The sequence below is a fragment of the Amblyomma mixtum genome, chromosome 5, assembly GCF_055824585.1.
Source record: "Amblyomma mixtum isolate Tamu chromosome 5, ASM5582458v1, whole genome shotgun sequence".
In the NCBI taxonomy this organism is placed as follows: Eukaryota; Metazoa; Arthropoda; class Arachnida; order Ixodida; family Ixodidae; genus Amblyomma; species Amblyomma mixtum.
Genome location: NC_143016.1, coordinates 89395880 through 89418806, shown reverse-complemented (window position 1 = coordinate 89418806; position 22927 = coordinate 89395880). Strand labels below are relative to the sequence as shown.

The following is a 22927-nucleotide window of genomic DNA, read 5'->3' as shown; positions in this document are numbered from 1 at the left end:
AACTTCATAAAAAAAAAACAGCTTAATTTCTAAAATTCTGCACAAATCATCCCACAAAAATTATCCCCTTCTCCCTCGCACGTATATAATGATCTTGGCAATTTCGGCTCCTCTACATGTGTTGTAGTATGTATACTACTTCTTATTGTTTTGGCCGCTTAACGTTCAATGCTTGCAAAGCAATTATATTTTACCTAGAGTGGTTATGGCGCTCGACTGCTGACCCGAAAGACACCGGTTCGATACCGGCCCCGGCGGCTGAATTTCGATGGGGGCAAGATTCTAGAGGCCCGTGTACTGTGCGATGTCAGCGAACATTAAAGAACCCCCAGGTGGTCGAAATTTCCGTAGTGCTTCACTACGGCGTCCCTCATAGCCTGAGTCGCTTTGAGACGTTAAACCCCCATAAATCCATAAACCGATTTTACCTAAAGCAATTAAAACGCGCCGATTTATCGGGGTTTCAACGCTACGGCCAGGCGAATTCAAGGAAACTTCCACAAGGTACTCGCTTTTCTGTTTCTCACCTAGGCACAAAAGAACTCTTCCGTTGCCGGAAATGAAGGCCTGCGAAGGAACGGAAGTATGCAGGAAACTTCTTTTACGAAACGTATGTCACTGATCTTTCTTCTGAAGCCACCCTTCTCATAAAATAAAAATAAAGAAACTCTGAGAACGCGGTGCACAAGTCGAGCTGGCTACCTCAGCCCTAGCGACTCCGCATCGTCTCTTTAACTTCCCCCCTTCAGCGCTCTCTCGAACAATGAACAACCCATTCCCCACACTACGGCGACAAAGGTTCGTCTTCTTCCTTTTCCTGCATAGCCTTGGTTGAAGAGCAACAAAAAGTTGTCAGGGGGTATGCGAAAAAAAAAAAAACGGCACACTCTTTAGAGCAACGAAAGCGCATTCAGGACATATGCAATTAATTTTTGTTTGAAACAAATCTTTTGCTCTATAAAAAGAAAACATCGAAGAGTACTGAGATGCAAGAGGAATAGAGTCATTTTGACGCAAATTCAATACAAAAGGCAAAAGTACTACTTCATGTATTAAGGAAATACATGCTAGCCAGTTTGCAAGCAGGGATTTGTCTAGTCATGAAATAATATAAATATTGGCTAGCGTTTACAGCGTTGGGCTCCACATCAGGTTTTAATGAAAAGTTATAATTTAAGATGACTCGGCAGTGCTCGTGGACTCGTTCTCAAAACTGTTGCCTTTCGGTGTGAAGTCTGTCATTGTAGGCAGGGCCAATATCGTGTAGGCTTCACGTCTTGGTGTTTATGAATGATCTCCAATAACTATGACTTAAGTGACACATTTTCAGCACCGCCAATAAAACACTGAGCAAAAAATTGGCTGACTGTTTAAATGGCTAAGGAAGTGCGTGGATTGTTATTTCCTCTGCGTCATCTTGCAGCTTGCGTTGCAAAGGAGTTTCGGGAGTACAGCAGTGACTTGAAGTTTACCGTATAGAAAGGCCTCTGGAGGATGAACTCAGTTTCCCGCACATTCGGATGATGTTTCTACCTTAAGCACATGGGCTAGCGATATGCACAAAAGTTTAGCCTTTTCTCAGCTCATCATCAGCAGCAGCAACAGAAGCCTGACTACACCCACTGCAGGGCAAATGCCTCTCTCATGTCTTTCCAATCAACCCTGTCTTTTGCCAGCTGCGGCCACCATATTCCCGCAAACTTGTTAATCTCATCCGCCAACCTAACTTTCTGCCTCCCCCTGCTACGCTTGCCTTTTCTTGGAATCCACTACGTTGCCCTTAAGGACCAGCGGTTATCTTGTCTTCGCATTACATGTCCTGCCCAAGCCCATTTCTCCCTCTTGATTTCGGCTAGGATGTCATTAACCCGCGTTTGTCCCCTACACCACTCCGCCCGCTTCCGATCTCTTAACGCTAAATTTATCATTTTTCTTTCCATAGCTCGCTGCGTTGCCCTTAACTTAAACTGAACCCTTTTCGTTAGCCTCCACGTTTCTGCCTCATATATGAGTGCCGGTAAGATAGAAGTCTTGTATACTTTTCTTTTGAGGGATATTGGTAAACTGCCACTCATGATCTGAAAGAACCTTCCATATGCGCTCCACCCCACTCTTATTCTTCTAGTTATTTCCTTCTCATGATCCTGCAGCAGTTACTTCGTGCCCTAAGTAGGTGTATTCCGTTACCACTTACAGCACCTCGTTGCCAATTGTGTCAGTATTTTTGTGTCATTCCGAAGTTATAAAGGAGCTTCACTACCCTGTTCGCCTAAAGAAAGGATGAGATAGGGGGGAGGGCTTTTCAAGCCTTGCTAAAACAGCGCAATAAACATGGATGCTGAAGGAACAAAGATTTCAGCTTTCTTTTACCAAGCATCATCCTGGACCAGATCGCTCAACGTCATGTACCACCGTCGACAAGAGTAGATAAACAGGCTTACGGTAGCAGTGTATATTCTGTACACGATATCACAAGGGCTTGCAAAAAGTAAAAGCAGTGCGTGAAAGCGCCAAGTCAGCGTCCACGTGATGTGCCTGCTACATAGGATACCCGAATAGACGGTTGTAATAACATACGTGCACCGCCTGCCACTCGGTCGTAGGAACGGGGCTGAATAATACGGCGCTGATGTCGCTTTCTCTGCACAAACACACACAAAAAAATGGTCCCCAGTGTTTGTGGAATGGTTTTAGTTCGTGGGGGTTTGGGTAACCGCATTCTTAGGTATTCTTGTCGGTAAAGGAACTGCATTACAGTGTGTTGTGTGGATGTGCTCGTGCGTGTATCCCCTTTTTTGTGTTCCGTTTGTTTGCGCTGTGTTCTTTCGCAATAATTGTCGTGTTGTGCATTCTGCCGTACTGGTGTTGCATGTGTACTAGCTTGGTTTCGGGGGAGAAATCATGGTGGCTGATGTTAAAGGCGCATTAGCAACGCGATGGCGTTAAGGCTTCCGTTCCCCTAAAAAAATTCTTTGGACAGTGTATAGACTGTCAACAGACTCTTATCTATAAAGTTTATAAACTGTCTATAGACAAATTTTATAGAACAGTCTATAGACAATACAAATCCTATAGACAGTCTATACACAGTCTGCAGATTTATGGCCATACACTTATAATAGACCTTTATAGACAGTCCATAGATTATGAATAGACAAAATGAATTATGTATAGGAAAGGAAAGAGATAGATACAGAGATTGGGAAAGGCAGGGATGTTAACCAGAAAGGATTCCGGTTGGCTACCCTGCACAGCGGAAGGGAATGAGGGGATTAAAGAGGGAAGAGAGAAGGAATGGGAAACAGTCACAATCTGTCAATCAAGGCAGTCTCTCTCAAAAAACAAAACAATAGTCTATAAAAAGTCTGTAGGCGGTCTCTATAGATTATTTTTTGAAAGGGTTGGGCAGAAAATGTGGCGTCGGTATTGTGGGCGAAAAGAAGGTCACATGACCTTGTGACGTCATAGAAACCTGTCCACCGGACTGTGAGCAAACTGCCCACCATGTCAGGTGGCAGCTACGTTAGTGATTAACCGCCTGGATTTCACAACAAGCCGCCTACCGGTGGCTGTGTTTGAAACAGCCAACTGCCGGGGCAGCGGCCCATCTTAACCGCTGCACCACTGCGACAGGAGTGGCATGAGGACTCTCAGAGACTTATGAATGCAAAGTGGAGAATGAACGTGTCTACGAAGTGATACACAAGGAGGACCCAGGTCGCTGAAGGGGCACGTTAAAGCTATCGCGTCATACTCTTATGGAGGAGCTTAAGTTTCCCCTGAAATTTGAGTGCGCCTGCACTAAAGCCCCCAATCTCAGATTTCGCCGATGTTTGCCCGAAGCTTCTGGCAGGCGGCCCACCTGCTACGATAGGCAGGTTTTTATATGCCCACCGAGTTATAGACCACCTGCCAGATGGCTTTATGGCTAGCAGTACAGAATGCTTCACGACAAAACGCTCGATGGCTGCAAATGGGTTTCGAACCCCAAGCGGAGCGAACACATCAGCTTGACCAGGCACTGGATTAGACCACTACGTCATCGCCGCAGCCGAACATCCCGCGTTGTTGTTGTTGGTCATTGGTGGAGTGGCACATACCCACAGTGGGGGATTGGCCAAGGTGCATTACGCATTCAAGCAGGAGAAGCACATTTACATAATTAAGTAGCAGACATTTTTGAAATTTTCATTTAAAAGTAAAATTTAGAAAATTTTAACTGCGAGGCTCTCGCGCAGTGCTTTGGATATCTTCGTCATCATCAACTTCTATCCGTGCGAAAAGGGTTCAGAAAACACCGTTATTGCACTGCCTCCTTAAACTGAACCTCGAACCCAAACCGAAGTGAAAACCGAAGTGCGAGCACACCTAATTCGCATCTGGCCTAATCACGCTAAACCGTCCGTCATATTTTTTTTATAACCTGGCTGAACCAACCTGGCTACAAAACACTGTGTGCCACATAATATTCAGATATAGCCGAACACTCCCACACGCATGGGTGAGAGCCACCTTTTGAGAACACACGGTGTCTGCTTAGGCAAAGATAACAGCAGACAACCCATGAAATTAAGAGGACCTGTAGAATAGCTACAACAGGCAACACCTGAATTATAGCCAACACCCTGTATCGTTGCGTAATAGTGAGATACAGTATATCTAATGGATACACATGGCCTAGCGCAAGTGTGGAGTTTTATACTTTAAAGGTTGGAATGGCTGCGTATGCTAAGACCGGAGTCCTGCTTGTTAACAGTTTCTTGTATTTGTGTTTTTGTATTTTTTGTGTGTATACTTTGGTGCGCGGTCGATATTTTGATAAATGAGGACATTTGGAGCCTATAGCCTGCCGCGCTTTTCCCGCCTAACCCTGCATCCACGACGCTTGTCGCAAACACAAACTGCATCTTGGTAATATAGAATGACCATCTTGCAGCGCGTTCACAGTGCTTAGCGGAAGGACATAAATCTCCATCCAATCAAACCACGTTCAACCGTGTTTTTAACGTAACGTCACTAAAAAGCGACTCTTGGAAAATTGATTGCAACTCCACTGGCACGACGTTTAGATGCATCCGCACGATCAGGCACTCGGTTAGCGCTTAACGTCATATAGTTGCGCCCTGAATTTCGCCTGCGTCCCACATAGCGCTCTACTGCAGCCGGAGCGCGCATGACTGGCATGGGCGTTATCGGCTGCTATACGCGGGAGCACGATACTCTCGGGACGCAGCCCTCGCTGGAGTCCGAGGCTCTATACGATGAGGAGCCGTTATCGGTGCTCGACTTGGTGGTCACGTCCACCGCGGCTCTACTTTTTCGCAGTCCCGTCTCGTGTCGCACATTTTTCACAAGACGGGGGCTTTTGGCGATGACCGATACTGAAGAAGGTTTCACGCTTCACGCCTCCCCCCCCCCCCTTCCCCACTGCTTTTATTTCTTTATTTTATTTCTTTTTTTGCCCTGGAATGTGCTCTGCTTAGTGATCTATACAGTGCCATGCAGCGAACCACTCCGGAAATTTAAACATGATGACAGGCTGAACATACGTTAGTCATTTTTTTTGTTTAGTTGGCAGTGTGTACCGGCTTTATCTAAGGCAAAAGGTCACGATGATAGATGAAGCTTCGGCCATCCTTCTATCTTTTACAAGTCGAGTTGTTCGTGTTGGCTAATTGACACACATTCCTGTTGTTTATGCACCCTGTTTGCGTTAACCACGAAATATTTGCCCGCTGCTGCTTAGCTCTCTAGTATTGGTGCCTGTTAGAGCCGCAGATTTGCGTCTGCCTTGAAAGCGTGGTAATCACACGCGTGTGCCCGATATTCATGAATTAGTTAGGTACGCATTCAACTTCCTGAATATGGCGCAGATGTACACGCCTACGCTATATTGAGAAACGTTAATGAAAGTTGAATACTTTATTCTGTCCAGCAGTCCACTACAGCCGAAGCAGATAAAAACCGCCATTTTTTTCTCCCGCCAGTTCATTAAGCTTTAAGGTATTCGCCCGTTTTTCCTTCATAGCCCGTTCATCAATTAAACTAGGGACCAAGTTCTGCCAGGGGTGTCCACCTGAGAAGTGCGCGCGGGTCTTCGCTATGCGCTGATAAAGAGAACGTTTATGAGTTTGGGAGTTGGGCCACCTAGCGGAACTGAGCAAGACCTTCCCAGGCTTTCCAAGCCTTGGGGGAGACTTTAATAAGCGGACGGAATAATTCATTGCGACGGCTTCTTTGAGGCACCTGTACCGAGCCCTGCAAGCTCCAGCGTCGGTGTTGGTGGAGTACTTATATATTCATGAGCTGCGGAGGGTGTGGAGTAAGGCTGCTATAGGAGTGAGCAAGTCGGTTAAGCGATTCGGAGATGTGTGGCGCGCCCGATTATATGAAAAGGAGAAGCGAAGTCATTGTTTGGCGTTTTGACTCTACTGTTTCCGAAGGGTCCTTAAAACATGCACGGACAAGTTTTAGATAGTCTATAGAGTGTCTGTAGACTTCTGTCTATAAAGTCTATAGAGTGTCCGTAGACAAATCCTAGAGAACAGTCTATAGGCAATACAAATGCCATAGACAGTCTATAGACAATCTATACATTTATGGCCATACACTTTTAGTAGAATTTTGTCTATAGAAAGTCTGTAGACTATGAATAAACAAGAAGCAATATCTTTAAGAAGTCAATAGAGTCAATAAGAAGTCCATAGACTGTCTATAGACCATACGGAGATCAAACCGGGCATATTGAGACCTTAACTAATTCTTATACTAGATTTTATCGCCCTGTATTGAGGAAGCGCTAAATTTTCAACAGTGTGTGGAATAAAACGCCGGATCAGACACTTATGTACTTGCTGACGGCCAAGTGCTAATTAAGAAACCTGATTTCATTTTTTTTTTGTGCAAACCAGGAAGGTTGGTACTAAAGAATAGACAATCATCGAGATACGCTAGCTATCGTTCAATATTCCTGTCTTTGCTGCAGTGATAGAGCGTTAGAAAGGCGTGAACTGCATAAAAGAAATTTCGCGGCGCACGAAAACGCAAAAAGTACAAAAACCTCTCGATAAAGTGGGAGCTTAAATTTCTCCTCGTCAAGCAAGAAAGGATAAGAAAAATGTCTATACGGCAGCCTGGCTCGAATGCACGCTCCGGTGCTCTCGTTCGCAATTACTACGGATCTCTCCGAGCAGCGATCCTTGAGCGATCGAACGCATTCCAATTATCCGAGGTGGCTCATTTCGCCATTATGCCTAATCTTAAATCACGGAGAAGCGAAATTTCGAGAAGCCTTCATGGAAAGAGCGCCGTGTCGCGAAGGGGGTTGGTATAGGACGCATCAGCTGCAATATTCCTCTGGCAAGTGCTTATTCTACGACAAGAAAAAAAATCTGGCAACGCTACTCTGTAACATACTGAGTCCCCCTTAGTACGTCCTATCAATAAATCGATATCTCGTTCGCAGGAGCTGATAAGGAACACTGAGAAAGGAACTGACTCAGCGATCAAAAAGAAGTTACCGGACATCCCCACGCGGACAATGGCGCCCTGCGAGTCTATGCTGCCGAGAGATTTCTGTCAAGATAAGGAGCTGAGGAGGATCATCGATGCTAGGGAGCATAAAAAGCAAGGAGTCAAGCAAGACGAACGAGCTATTGGTGATTGGCACTAGAGCGAGCGAGTCGCTTGGGGGCTTACGGCAGCATCAGAAAGACATACGACAAGAGGACCGTGCAACCCTGAGCCTTCTCAAAGAGATTGCAGGTACAGCGGACGAGCATGTCAGCGAAAGATTGGTCAGCGCAACGTATTGTTTCGTAAGACGGCCTGTCTGCATTCTTCCCTCGGGGAATAAAAGCGGTAGCAGAAAAAGAAAACCCACGAGTTTGGCTGCGTTCTCATGGAGCCCACTTGCTAAGAAACGCGTTGAGAGACGACGCGGCAGGATATATTCAACTAGCCGCGCATCTTCTATGCATGTACCTTTCTTTGCTCTAGAGTGACATTTTTATTTACTGTTATGCAATATGAACTCGAAAAATATTGGAAGAATGAAAATTGAGTGAAATTGGAGGTTTTTGTTTCCGAAACATGTTCACTGCAATGTTTCGATCACACAGCGATAATGACCTGCGAAGACATGGTAACCATGACGCTGTAATGATATATTTCCGGAAAAACTGAGTGATATGCTAGCACTGCCTTGGTTCTCCTCGTAAAATGTTTATATCCCTCGGTTTGGCATGCTTTCTTTTTGAACGTCGGCCAAGCGTCAGCCAGTCTCAATGACCTGCGCGATCCGCCACTCGACCGCACTGAGCCACGCACTAAGCCCAGCGTATAAGAACGGTGGTCCTATATACTTGCGCTGGTTATTGCACACTTCTGGGAATAATTCACGAAGGTGATAGAGCCGGTGGTGGTAGCGGCGGAGCAAAATGGACAACGTAGCATTTGTTTCCACCAGACATCGGTGGTCTACGGTACAGGACAGTTTTAATGGTTCATCCAGTGGATCATACCGTAAGTCGTTGCCTGTGGAGAGGTTCAAGACATCTCACTGACAATTAGCAGCACAAATAAGCTGCACAAATACCCGTTGCCGTGCTTATTTACAATCGCTGCTATAGTAGGATACAACTCAAGAATGGAGCGGCTCTTTCCCGTCAAAGGACCCTTTCCAACCAATGGCGTCGGCCGATTCTCATGACCATGCTAGCTTGACAATGCAGGGAGTGGTAGATGAAAGGGGATAGGCCCTCCCTCCATGGTTGGCATAGAGTTTCTTACTATTACCTAGAGGGAAAGCTGGCGGCGCTGCACTTCAGCCGCCATGGACGCCCAAAGCATCATGGGGCGGTGAGCTACTTGTTGCGGAACAGTTGTATTTTTTTGGGAACACGGAGTGGCTTTACTGAGATGTTTCATTCCGAAAACGCTGTTTGTGTGTGCGCAGACGACTTTCGCGGGAGCGCAGTGTGCAAAAGCCATAGTAGTGAAAACTCGACGACACACGACGCCAATAAAAGGTTTTACTCTTCCGAAATGCCATTAAAAAACCTCTTAAAGTATCTAAACAACAACATGTTTTTTGAAAACATATTTACTTTTAAAAGTGCGCCTGTTAACTACGAAATATTAGTTTTTTTAGTGTTCATCACTTGGCCAATAGGAAAGCTAGTCATCTCTTATTTTAGGCAAACTTTGCACTTAAATACTTTTCTGCTCGTTTGTTGCAATCATTAGACAAGATATTGAATGTTAGGACGTTTGTAGTTATCAAACAGCTTAATTTTTCTATTATTTATTGGCCAAAAGTTGCAGTTCCGCAACAAGTAGCTCACCGCCCCATGATGCTTTGAGCGCCCATGGTGGCTGAAGTGGTCTCGAGGGGTCGCCATGCAAACTCCCACAGACGGCTTGCCAGCTTTCCTTCTAGGTAATAGTAAGAAACTCTATGATGGTTGGAGATAGTCACGTATTGTCACGCTAGCATGGGCATGAGAATAGGCTAAGCCATTGGCTGGAAGTGGGTCCGTCGTTAGGGAAAAGCCGCTTCTTTCTTGAGTTGTATCCTATAGGCGTTTCATTCGTGCTAGACTACAGACAGCCGCGCAAACCACCTAACAGCCAATATAATTTTTTACCCAGAAGTTGGCTCGCGAAAAAAAGTAAAACTGTTGCTTTATCATGCATTGTTTCGCTGACATTTAAACTACTGCCCTTTAGTGTGGGGCAATGCTACACACACCAGCCTGAAAAAACTAGCTGTTCTTGAATTGGCTCTCAGAATTGTATATAACCTACCAAGTAGACACTCCACTAAAGACTTGTTTTCCAAGAATGAGCTTATAAACATTTTCAGACTTCATGCTTGTAGACTCCTGCGCACCTATGCCATAGAAAAGCGAAAATGTGTGAGCAATATATCGGACTTAGCCCACATTCAGTTATTTCAAAGTACATATCCATGCCGTCACAATCAACACCTGATATTACCGCGCATGAGAACAAACTATGGCGGCCAAATGGTTTCATTTCAACTTCCACTACTGCTCAATAAACTAATCGATGCGAATATAAACATATACAGCATTAGCTACTCGAACTTCCTCGACTTTATTCTCCGCGAAACTTGCCTTCCTTATTGTCTATGTCATTATGCATGTGTAAACGTTCCCTTGTACAATAAGTGTCTTACAAGTAATATATTAGTTTCAATGATTGTTGTTATTTTATGTGCGTTTTCTCTTTCTAAGCGAACTGCTGTTTCGTGCTCACGTTTCAGTGAACATTGACTTTTCTCTTTTTTTTTCTTTTTTATTCCTCTTCACTTAGTTTGCTGTCGTGACAGAAGTGCCGTCGCATGCCACTGCTCACTTGGTGTAAAGGGGGTGGGAACTTTGTCAAGCGTTAATCGCTTTTATACACACCCCCTCCATCAATGTACGGGGATAGAAAAATTTAATTATAATCATTATTATTAGCCAGTGCATACCCTCGCCTTCCCCCTTCCTTCTCTCTCTTTGTTGCACAAAGCGTTGCCTCCTCACCAGACGGGTCCTTGGCACTCGGGAGTTTTGCACAAAAATAAATTATCAGTCAGAGAACAAATGAACAAAAATGGCTTGGCGCTCTTCGGTGCTGAGACAGAGGCAAGCACGCGTTGAGTGGCTGAATTCCTTGAACCGGTGCTTCTGAAAGAAATTCTCCGAGTGCCATTCGCAGCCGTCGCAGCGTCGTCGAGGCGGTGTGTAGGGGCTCCAAGTATGGGATAGGCGAGCGTTGCTTTTATAAAAACCAAACACGGGGCCTTCATGGCGCGTTGAATACATTAGAAGGCCCTGTTTTTAGTTTTCGATTTACTGGCAAAGGCAATTTCATAAAACGATGTGTCTTTTACCACGACAAAACCTGAAGCATTCATGCACGCGTTAAGACCGACATTAAGGAAAAATGACGTCGTCTTTTGCAGCCATTTCATTTTGGAAGATCGTGCCATTTTCTTTGAAACCCTCATTTTGTTCACAGGTTTTCAAGAATACGCTGAAGGTCTTTCTGTTGCAAAACTGATATTTTCTTTTCTGTTTGTGCATAACTTTAATACCAACGTCACTATGATGTTTACGTTTCTGTGTGTTATTACTGATATCTTGCTTCTTGTATGTTCTGACCAATCCTCTGAATTTGCTCTAATTATCTCATTATTTTGTAATGATTCATCGAGGACCCCGGTGCAGTCGTTTGACTTTGGGACCCTCGCCTGTATAGTTTACGTATAGTTTGCAGGTTGTAGCGATTCTGGATTCAATATTCCTTGATTTGATTTGAATGACATTATTGTGTTGATAGGCTACTGTAGTTAACCATTGTATACAGCTTCTGCCGAAACAGCCACAAAACCGAGGGCTCTTTAGGAGACAGACTATTTTCTCAGAACTATTTCATGAATAACCGAATTTTTGCATGACACCTACTGGCGAACTCAATGGACGGCAGCCCTATCTTGTTTTGCAGTCATTATTGTTACTGAAGAATTCTGAATAATTACTCGTCGGGTTTACGCAAGATACAGTCTTTGGCCATGGCGACGTTTTTGTCCAAATACCTTGGCATCGAATCACTTATGTTTCGTAAACGCGTACATGGTAAAGATGACGCGCTCGTGGGGATACATTCTTAGCGTGAACATGTCACTACGAATTTTTGGGACTTTGCTTGCTACAACGGCGTCCTTTCACGGAACATTACTGTCCCCGTTGTCTTGGCAATGCTCCTATTCTACTGGTATTCTCATAACGTTACGTAATTAATATGATTGTTCATAAAGACCTCGTTTGCCATGGAGTTTCCCGCAGAAGCCATGTAAGCGGTGTGAACTTGAGTGAGAGATACTATAAATCGGGGGGCACTCCACCGCGACTAGTTCATTTTTGTTAATCACGACTGCGCCTTCAGTAGCAAGAGTGCGAATGACCACTTGAGGTTCAATTGAAGCGGCAAGTGCTTCTCTGGCGAAGTGGTCGATCGTGACTTGAGGCAAGCCTTGACCTTCGCGATTTTCTTGTCCAAATAGCTTGCCATCAAAGCCATTACGATTCGTAAACGTGTGCATTGTAAATATGACGTCAACAACTAAGGAGTGATGCCCGCTGTTGCTAGCTGGCCACGCTGAGACGAGCTTGCGTGGAAAGAGGTCATCTACGAAAGCAAAGCCTGCGCGCTTTTCTTGGTCGACTAGGCAGCGCTAGCAGCCTTTCCCCGTGCCAAAAGGGCAATCTTATGGATGGAATGATAATTTAACTCAGGTTATCTAATCTATTCAATGCATATCTACTATGCATCGTCTATCTAATTTAAGCAGTGCGGTCGTGCCTTTACGATGTTTACGGAAAGCGGCCAAATGTGGGCCATGCATGACGAATCTTTCGGCACGCATAATGCCCGCATAATGCACGCATAATGCCCTTGCCACAAAGCCACAATTGCGTTTCCGCATTTGGACCGTCCGCAGACAATCGATGGCATGACGTGAGTGAGGCTGCCAGCGGAACCCAGACGCCGCGCCATTGTCCCGCACCGCCCAAGGCGCGGACAGTGCAGTGCCACGTGCAAGGAGTACGCGTAAGTGGAACTGGGTTACGCACACTGTCCTGTAGCTGTCCTGGCGCTGTGGCAGCGGAGGCGGGTGCCGGCTGACCAGCTCGTAGCGCTGCGCCCCCGTGGCGAAGGCGGAGTGTCGGCGACGTTGCTGACCGCGTCTTAGGAAGGACATGACGGGCGAGGACCAGGCTCCCTTCATGAGAGGCTCGCCGCTTCGGCGCTCTCTTTCGGAGGGCGCCCCGTTACACCACTCACGAGGACCACACGCGACGACGACGACAGACTCCAAGGAAGTGCCGGTTTCCGGCGGCGGCTGGAACTGGGCCCGACTCCTCCGGAGGCCCGGACGCCGCCTCGCTGGGTACCCTCTCTCCTGGCAGTGGTGCGGCCCGCCCTTGGGTTCCCCGAAGACACGTTCTGGTCCTTCGCTGCTGGTGTGCCGCCGCTACACAGACTGCCGCCTCCTCAGCTGAGCTCCGCTTGAGGACGAGCTAGAGGACTACTGCGCTTGGGGAGGTTCTTTCGCTGGGAGGGCTTCTGTTCCGTCGGTCCTGGGGAGGAACGGGCTGGAGGAGGGCTCTCACATACCGGAGTACCAGAGGGATTGGAAGAGACTTTTCACTTGGTTCTACTCGTACTTCCCTTCTATACACGACCTTTGGGAAGCAGCAGGCAATGAAGGGGAACTCCCTTACCTGCGGGGAAGATCTGGAGTATTTTTTTTTCTTCTTCTGTCTAACGCTTGCCTTGTTTCTTACTTGCTAGCTGCGATTCCAGCGGCCTGGGCTTGAGTGAAAGGAAGGCCTTGGCGCCGTAGAAACGCTCAGCCGTCTCCTTTTTCGCCTTCGTTTTTCGTTCACCGGTAATTGGTGTTCGATTTGCCCCGGGATATTTCGTTTTCCCCTTTCGCGTAAATTGCTTTCGCTTCCCGTTGATCTGAAGGGGCTTTGGGAATCGCCGCGAAGGCTCGATAAAGTTTCTTTTTATTTCTCGGCCGCTTTCTCTGGAACGTGCTAGTGTTACCGCGGGGAAATACAACTCTCTTCCTGCGCCAAGCTCTGTCCGTCGACTGGGCACAATGAATGAGGTTTGTGGTCAGTGTAGGCTTGATTTTGGTCTCGCAACCGAACATGTGTGCTTCAGTCCTTTCCTGTTACTTGCGCTTCCAGCGTTCCTACAGTTCGCTGTTGCATTGCCGAAAGTGTCTTAGCAACAAGATGGCGGCACTGCGAAGTCCGGGAAGTCGGAGAAACACTCGGTTGCGTTTACGGCTCCATGCGCGAGATGATACCGTTTTTGCGGAACAGATCGAAAGCTGTCGTTTGAAGAGTTCTCTTGTGAGGTTCGTGGCAAGTGATTACGTTGAGAAGGCAAGAAAGTTTGTACATGAGAGCACTGACAGTGCTATGATGCATATGTCGAATAGAATGGGAACAAGCCTGAAGCGCAAATGTATCCCGCTTTCACTGAGCACGAAATTTAGTGCCGGTTTGAATAGGGCTTTTCATTGCAAAACTATCGTTATTTGCGCTTACTTGCTGACTACTGGGCAAAGCCACTATATTTTTGTACGCCTCAGACGTCCGTGCAAGTTTCTTGAAGCCTACGTGCATTTTCAACTAGCATCGCGTCGTCTACAATACGCACGCTACAAGAGGCGCCCTAGATGCTCAGATGGTCGCGGTGGTTCGATGCTTCTTGTTGGCCGCTGGATCGGTTGCCTAAACTGCTGCTGCTGCTGCTAGCTCCGTCGCGTTATTGCTAAGTCACGAGGGCACTGCGAACCCTTTCTTGTTGCGAACTCGCCAAAGAGAGGCTCCAACGTCTGTAGCCGTCAGGCGAAGTCTTCCACTGCATTATGGCGAGCGCATCGCACGCTGCTTTCGTGGTCGATCTGCACCGCCATGCCGTGCTGCACTGCAGGCAAAGTTCGCCGCCAAGATCGTGCGTCTCCCTGGCGAGTCGAGATTTCTTAGAAGCACTGTCGACGAAGCATCCTGGCCAGGCTGCTGAATAATTCAAAGCCACGTGGATTCATCGCCCCTGCCACCTCACCGGAGTAAAAACGAAACGGTCGTAGCAGGATCAAGGGGCTTCGATGCACGACAACCGGGGTAGAAGGTCCGGCGACTAGAAGACAGCACGTGGTCCGGACGATGCGACCGTCTTCTCGAATCCCTTGCTGCACACACTCAGACTCGGGGTGTAGCGAGAGAGAGAGGCCACCGAAGTCCGAGTTTCGGCCGGAGCGGGTTCGGCGAACGCGCCGCCCCCTTTCAGCCGAAGTCCATCGCGTCCGCTATGGACCGGCCCTGGAAGCGCACTGGCGGCGGAGAAAGTTTTTCTCCCGGCACTAGGTGCGCGCGCTCCTGGAGCGCTCCGAGCGAGCCCGCGCGCGCGCGCGCGCTCCTCGCCGCCAGCGCCCTCCGCCGCCCGTCGCTCGTGGTAACGCGCCGTTGATGGCTCTCCCCACTTTTCCCGCCGCTTCCTCTTTTGTCTTTGCTTCGGCCCGTGTACTACTACCGCGGCGCCGAACGGGCCTTGCACGTGCGTCTCGATAGTCGTGGCGTACTCCACCTGTGCTATCTCCGAAGGACGACTGTGCTGCGTTGCGGCACCGGAGGGGGTCTGGCTTTGGGGACGAAGGGAAGGGAAGAGGCTGCGAAGAAAGGACGGGGGTAATAAAAAAACAGGAGGGGTCGCTCGGCGGCAATTCCGAGTGGCGACGACGTTCCCTCGCTGTTCTTCTCCCCACTATCCCTCTCTCTACCGAAACGGGGCACAAGAGATACACGTAACGGTGACAGTGTAGGTGTTTGTGCGTGCGTGCGCGCGTGCGCGGAGGTATTGATTTCGTGTACGGGGCCAAAGCGGGGTAGAAGCCGAAAGACGGGACGAACCGGCAAGCGCAGCAGAGCCCTATCGGGTTCGGTTCGCTCAACCGACCCTTGGCTCTCGCACGGGCTGGCTCGTCCGCGCTCGCGAGGCCAGATTGCCGCCTTGTTGCGCAAGCCTGTACTCGGGCAGATGTTTTCCTGCTGCACTCATTCCGGCGATGTACTCAATCCTCCTCCCTCCCTTCATCTCCCTCCTTCCCAGGCACACATGCCTTTGATGGACGGGGATGCTAGATCGTGCAATGGCGTCGCCCCCTCTGCGCCATCCCTGTGTATTTGCATACCGGCCAGCTCACCCGATGTAGACATTGTCGCTTCTCGTTTCGGCGCTGGATGATCGATGACGGCGATCAACGGCCTTGTGTCTCTCCGCTGGCGGTGTAATGTAACGTGGTCTCGGACATCCGTCCCGGCTTTTCTCAGTCATCCTTTCAGTCTCTTATGTGCGCGGATAATACGTGTCTGTTGGTACGTGGCCTCGCATCACTGTCGTGTCGTAGTAAGAGGAGGAAAGTGATCGCTGCGAATAAAGGAAGCACGGAAAGGCTGCTTCTCACATGGAGCCCAGAAAGGAAAGTTTTGCGCAAAACTTCCCAAGAGAGTAAAATGCCCCTGAATGTTGCTTGGATGTCGCTCCTTGATGTTGCTGGTATTCAGATGTTTCTCTTGGTTGTGGCATGACAAGAGGTGAGCGGGCAGGCTACTATTGTCAAAACGCGAACAAATACTAAATAAAATGTAATAAAATTTACCAAACGACAGCAGCATCACTGAGATCAGCAGACAGTGAAAGTGCAAGCAAATGACAGCGATGGCGCTGAATTGAATTTCGCGCAGTTTCTGCCGACACTGCACCACGGGAAGCTTTTCAAACAAGTGCAGTCTGTTTCACTACAGGCAGCCTGCAGCCAAGCGGTATGCCAACGAGTTTTTGTAGTGAAAACCTACTATAGGGAGCGCACCCGTGATGACCATCACTTTGTCCTCTCCTCCTTGTCCATCACAACACAGACAAGGCAGAGCTCCAAATGCACCCGTTGTCGCTTCGTCTTCTTTGGGGCTCAGAGAGGATGTGCCACGAGGCTAGGCTAAATCTGAGTGAGTTACTAAAATGAGGCTGGTAAGAAGGCCTATTTATACGCTGATTACGATGTTGACTGCATTTGACAGTCAATTACTGTCTCGCGTGCAAGTTCCCAGAGGGAGAGCAGCTTGAGTCGGGGAAGAGAGTCGTGAATCGGAGTAACACATTATGTGGTGACGTGTATTGAGGTGCTTTTTCCTGACTTCGTGGTATTAAGGGGCAGTCCAACAACATATGCTCTACTATTGCGCGTACGCCTGTTACATTTTACGTTCGTGACTCCTGTAGCTTGGCCGTCAGCGCCTGTCTCCAGGTCGTCATTCTCTTGCGCGAGAAGCTTCTGGTACCTGTCTTTCCTAAGGCACTGCCATTTGGCGGTCACGTCCGCGGTGAGCGTGTGTGCCGTGCAGGCCTTGTGGGCCAGTATTTGAGCGCCGCGGAGAAGCCCAGGGGTGGGGGGCTGGAATTAACCGGAGTCTGCACCGCGACATCGCGCGGCCTTTCTTGTTTAGACCGAAGATTCTTAGCGCTCAGAAGACAGGGACACAGGAAGAGACGGTCACACAGTGCTCTTACTTCCAACTGGTTTTATTTCATGCGAGAAGCGGAAATTTTTCACCTGCGCATGCTTGCAAGGCTTCAACCACAGAGGGATGAATGGTGAACTCTGATTTAATAGCCGTGGAACCCGAAGAAATAAGACAAGTTGAGAGTATTGGCATTGTGTGTCTGTCTGTGTGTCCCTGTCTTCTGAGCGCTTTCACAATCTAAACATGATTAACCAATTAGCCCAGACACTGCCGCTGCCGGTCCTTCTTGTCTAGCCGCACTCACACATGCTGCCGGGATGGAGTGGTCGTCGCTTGCGTTCTCAATAGCCAGCGCGTGTGCGGCCTCGTTGCCGACGAAGCCCCCGTGTCCGTCTTAGTCAGTCCACTCTCACCACCAATCCATGGTTTCCAGATAACATGTAGCTCCATGTTTCGGTGTTTAATAAGATTGTGTTGATCTCCGGAGCGCGTAATTCGTTATTCGGGTCCTCACAGATCTCTGAGTGCCTCCTCTCGTATTCTGGGGACTGCGGCTAATACCGCTGGCAGCTCGATTGAGCGGAGCTGGGTGTGTCGTCGTATTGAGCGGAATCCCGCGGTTGCCGTGCGGTGACACCACAGCGAGCGTCGCGTGATTTGTCGAGGGGCCCCAGGCCGCGTCTGTAAACACTGCGTTTTTTTCTGTGGTCCATGCGGGATGCCGCCAACCCGCTTTCGTGTCGGTGGTCTTGCGCGCTGTATTTTCTGGTCAACAGTTTGGAGAGACTCACGAGCACAGCCCGCCATGGCTCTAAGAGTTGCGGGTTTGGTGGCTCATCCGAATATTGCTGTGTTGCTGCTTCATGTCGGTCATCTCTATAGGAAGTAGCTGTAGAAATCTATGCCCTGCAACTGAGTTTCGTCGTCGCACGTCACTTCATGGCCCTAATTACGTGCCTCAGTGAAGGCCTTCAGGGGCGGCAGGCCGGCGTACCGATGGAGTCCCATGGTTCGCGTTTGTCGCGGGAGACTCGTGATTGCACTAAGGCACTCTAAGTGGAGGGTGTTTAGCTGGCTGTGGCGTATCTTGCTGAGGGTGAAGCATGCTGCTCATTGATACGCCTTTGAAGTGATGGTGGCCAGGCGCAGTGTCTTAATAGTGCGGCCGCAGGCACCTCCGCAATGCGTCCAATCAAGTGGCGCTGTCAACGCCAGACCGGTCGGAATTAGTGTAGCACCCACCCACCGTCGCCCTCAATGCATCTCTCCATCCAACCCCACTCACCTTCATTCTCAAAAGGCGCCATCCACCCCCCAACTCTGCTCTCCAGAAGCGCCACCCATCAACCTACCTATACTCTTACCGTTACGTCACGCTCCAAGAAATGTTAGTTGCATATGTGAAGCCTGGACTTAGTGGTAAAGCATTCATTAAGGTAAAAGCATCAAACTAATCACCGAAAGCAAGTCCAGCTGCTTTCGCAGAATTGCTGCATCTGATGCCCATTCGTCCCGTCTATTTATTTTTTTCCCCGGCGTGCTTGTGCAGTCGTTCACTGAAACGGCAACAGGTTCCTTCTGAGTAAAAACGTACCATTGTGTAACGGAACGGCGGGCAACGTGCATGGCGTGTGTTGTACGACTGGTGTAATATCGTATAGTTTGCGATGACGCTCGACTGCAGATATGTTAGCTTAGCTGCATTTTTTCTGTTTTTATCGATAGAAGCTACTTAAGCGACGTCATCCAGAATAACAGTCAAATATAGGCAACGGCAAGGTCCAGTCGTTAGGCTTGTGGGGACCTTGCTCCTCTCGTCCCCTGTGGTTTGCTTCCCCGCGGTTCACCCTCCCTAGCATAGTTAGTTACCTTAACTAACAAGGTTCTCCCGCACCTCGTCCCGCCAGGCCGTGGAGTATCCCCTGCCCTAGCTTGGGCGAAATCTCGCTCATAACCTTGCTGGTGAGTCGGACGTCCTCAATTTCTCAGTGTATTTCGTTGCTAGCTGGCGTTATTGATGTTGTAGCAATAAATGCTTGTTTTGGTCAGCCCGAGTGTCGTTCTTCTGTTCCCTCAGAAAACGGCCCGCCGTGGTCGGCGTGTGCTCGGTAGCGTACGCGATCACGGGGTGGGGTCTGGTGGTATTGAACTGTGTCAGCCGCTATTAGTTTGGGGGGGGGGGGGGGGGGGGGAGAACATATTTATCCCCCCTATTAAAAACCTGTCAGGCTCCGCGGTCAAAAGAGCATTGACGTCTCAGTACAGCTGCAAGCCAACAGAAGCAAGCCACGCTCGTGCCCACAAGACTCACAAAAGAAAACGGTCGAGTGCAGCCTATAAGTTATCCGACAGACGGGAACGGCGTGGTGACCTGCCTCACAATAAGTCTACCGACGGAGAATTCAAGTTTGCGGTAAGTGCGCACACACGCGGAAGCTTTTCTGGTTGGTAATACAAAAGGGAACGGCTTGGTAAGCAGATGCGCGCCGGCTCTCGTCTGTATGCTTATATTGAATAGGCTATATGTTTGGAAACGTTTCTTTTTCCTTCCCCAGTACTCATGATGACGCGAACAGACAATACCGTCCAGATGACTCTATGATGTATTTAAAACTTAATAAAAGATACACACTGACTACTGTGACAAGTGAATGTAGTTCAGGCAAGCACGTACCGATGGTAAGCACTTAATGCAATAAAAGAAGAAATAAAAGAAAGAGAAGCATGGGTGACAAAGCGGCTCTGTCGTCGCATCCCTGTGCACATGCACCTGTAAGCTACGTTTAGCTAGTGGTGAAGTTATAGTTAGCCTAATTAACACATTTTGGCATTTAGTGGAGCTATGTGTCCTATGTCTTATGCAAAGTAGTAGCAGCATAGTAGCAGTAAGTGTAATCATAATTAGTTATTAGAAAGTGCAATGCGCTGCAACTGTTTCATTTACGGTGGACACCCGAAACGTACCGCGAGGGGAGGAGTGAGGGAGAGAGAGAAAGAAGCAAGAGAGAGGGTCGCAGTGGTGAGAGGCAGCAGTTCAATTCAAACGACCTGGGTTTCCTTAGCGTGCACCGGCATAGCACAGCACACGGACGCCTTGTGAATTCCCCCTCCAACGAAACGTCATCGCGGAAATCCTGTGCGCGGCTATCTGTCGCTGTAACACGCAGAGTTCTTTGATTGCACCTGCTGCGAAATTTCACGTAATACACCGAGCCTCAAAATCATCCAGAACTCCGAGGTTGCCCGACTACCACGCCAATAGTGGCCTTCGGTTGTGATAAATTCGCTTGATGTCTTCAAAAAAAGAAAGAAAAAACCCCGCCAAGTAGCAGCAACCATTGTGTCGCCGACAGCGTCCGTATCTCTGAGAGGCTCGAGGGTGCTAAGCTCTAAACACGTATAAGCCCGTATAGAAGTGAACAAACGGTAAGCTGTCCCCGAGCGCGCTTCAGTTTAGGGGCATGGTATGCTGCCTAATGTCCGGAGTAGATTTTGATCACTAACTATACGGAATGCTTACTCTTGGCAACAGGGGTATATTCCTACTGAAAAACATAGTAACCTCAGGCAGTTAGCAATGGGAGGAGGATTTTAAATTCGGCACCGGAGGTCATGAGGCTAGCAATAGAAGCAGGCTGAAACCTCGGTTGCAACCTTCGTGACTGCTAGAACTTCACATGTTTTGAAGAAGGAATGCGTTTCCGTTGAGAACAGCAAATATTCTGCATTTTTAGCGATGCAAATCTCATCCAGAGTTTGAACAGCATACCTTGCCCCTAAAAGCGAGTGCGCTAGGGGACAGCTTACTCCTTTTTATGCGAAGCATACTAGCCGCACAACCGAGCTCTTCCTTGCTGCGCCGCGCGCGGCCGCGTAGCTACCACTTGACCTTCATCGGCGCACCACGTGATATGACGTCACAACAGCTGTGAAAGCTGGGGCTCAACTCGTGCGCTCGCTTGCGGACGCGCAGCCTCCGCCGGCGGTATGCTTCGCATCCTAGGCTTAACCATAAGCTAAGCCAGGCCCTTTTTTTTTACTTCTTTCGTGTTTTAGATTGTACTTCGTGTTTAGAATAGCCCTATTTGCATTCCATATCGCGTGAATGAGAAACAAACGTGACGCGCTACAGGCGGCCGAAGCGCCGAACGTGACGTTATTACCCTTGCTATGAACGGGGCCCTTCCACAGGCCCTTACAAAAAAGTTTTAGACAGTCTATAGAGTGCCTGTAGACTTCTGTCTATAAAGTCTACAGACTGTCTATAGATAAATCCTAGAGAACTGTCTATAGGCAATACAAATGGCATAGACAATCTATAGACAATCTATAGACTTATGGCCATACACTTTTAATAGACTTATCTATAGACTGTCAATAGACTATGAATAGACAAAAAGCAAAATCTACAGGAAATCAATAGAGTCGATAAGAAGTCTATAGACTGTCTATAGACCATTTTTATGAGTGGCAAGTCGGAAAGAATTGTGCAATCGTACGAGAAATCTGTCTAGGTTTAGCGATGAGCATGTCTGGGTATAAGCGGCGACTCTCTCTGCAATACAGCATTGCGTAAATTTCTATTTGGATGGGACGGGTCAAGGTTCGTGTTCGGAAGAGTGGGGAAGAATGACCAGATTCTGGTCTGCTATTTTTAATTGGAAGGATGAAGAAACTCTGTCAATGTGCTCACACTCATCTTAACGTGATGAGAGTTTGGGAAAGATTTTGACGTGATACTCAGACGTTATCGTCACACGGTGAAATTAGAGAAACTGTGTTGCTAAACCAGCAAGACTTTGATTTGAGCTAGTTGGTTGTAGCATGACATGGTTTATGCAAAAAGCGTACTGGCTCTAAAAGACGGATGGCGCCAGTTCTGTCTTGTGTGTGTTGTCTCCGGATTTTAACGCCAGTACGCTTTTTGCGTAAACCATGTATTTCTAGAGGGCAAGACTTTTATTTTATTATTTATTCAATCATTACCTGGCTTATCCCGAAGGCGCTGCATCAGAGGGACTACAAACTCGAGAAGAAAAAAAAAACACATCTTCATTTATACAGCACACTTGCTGACCTGTAAGCCAATGTCTAAAATTATGACAATCAGTGGGTAAAAAAATAACCAATAATAAAAATACATACATTTTGGGTGATTAGGTAAAAACGACATTTTTTAAATATTTCGATCAGCTACATGTACATCCATGCTAGGCTGTTGAAGTCCCTGATACTTACAGCCCCTGAGCAGCAAACATATTTGTCAATATTTTGGTGCAGAGGCGCTCAGCGCCGAGACGCGGACTCAGCAGCTGTGTCGTATCTTGCGACACTGCAGACTCAGGCGCATGTCGGCAAGGGCAACGGTGGCTCATCAAGAACGTCGATGACGCTTAACCTACCCTTAAGAGTACAATGCGATATCATTAAAGATCCTTCACGCACAAATAGCGCTTCTCTAGCTCTCATAGATTCACAGATCGCGGAGAGTCACTCCCGGCGCAGTGGTGCAGCGGTTAAGCGACGCATCACTGCACTGGCAGGTGGTTGTTTCAATCACAGCCAACAAGGGAGCGTGTGAGACCCAAGTTGCTCTTCCCGAGCTCCCTTAGGGCTCATTTTTCACAGATAGTTATTCGGGAAGCTGTCTGCCTCTTGAACAGCGCGTTGATTTGCAGTGCCACGGTGGGCAGGTGACAACTGCATTGAATTTATTTGAAATAATTTCATTGCCACCCCCCACTTTTTGGTGATGTGGGCAAGCAGACGGATGCCGGCTTTTTTTCGTGAACGTGACCTCTAACGCCGTCGCA

General features: G+C 48.1%; 1 protein-coding gene across 3 annotated transcripts in view; it reads right to left on the bottom strand.

The window, feature by feature from the left end:
* Window positions 1-22927, bottom strand: part of Ih (hyperpolarization activated cyclic nucleotide gated potassium channel Ih) — a 415526-nt gene that overhangs the window by 203907 nt on the left and 188692 nt on the right. The window contains exon 1 of one of the 3 annotated variants that reach the window (XM_089545513.1): window positions 12648-14958. The exons of the other annotated variants lie outside the window; for them this stretch is intronic. Within the exon in view, the coding sequence (XP_089401639.1) occupies window positions 12648-12802 (155 nt within the window). The 5' untranslated portion in view covers window positions 12803-14958. Of the gene's footprint in view, window positions 1-12647; window positions 14959-22927 lie in introns of those variants that run through there. 3 annotated transcript variants of the gene reach the window in all.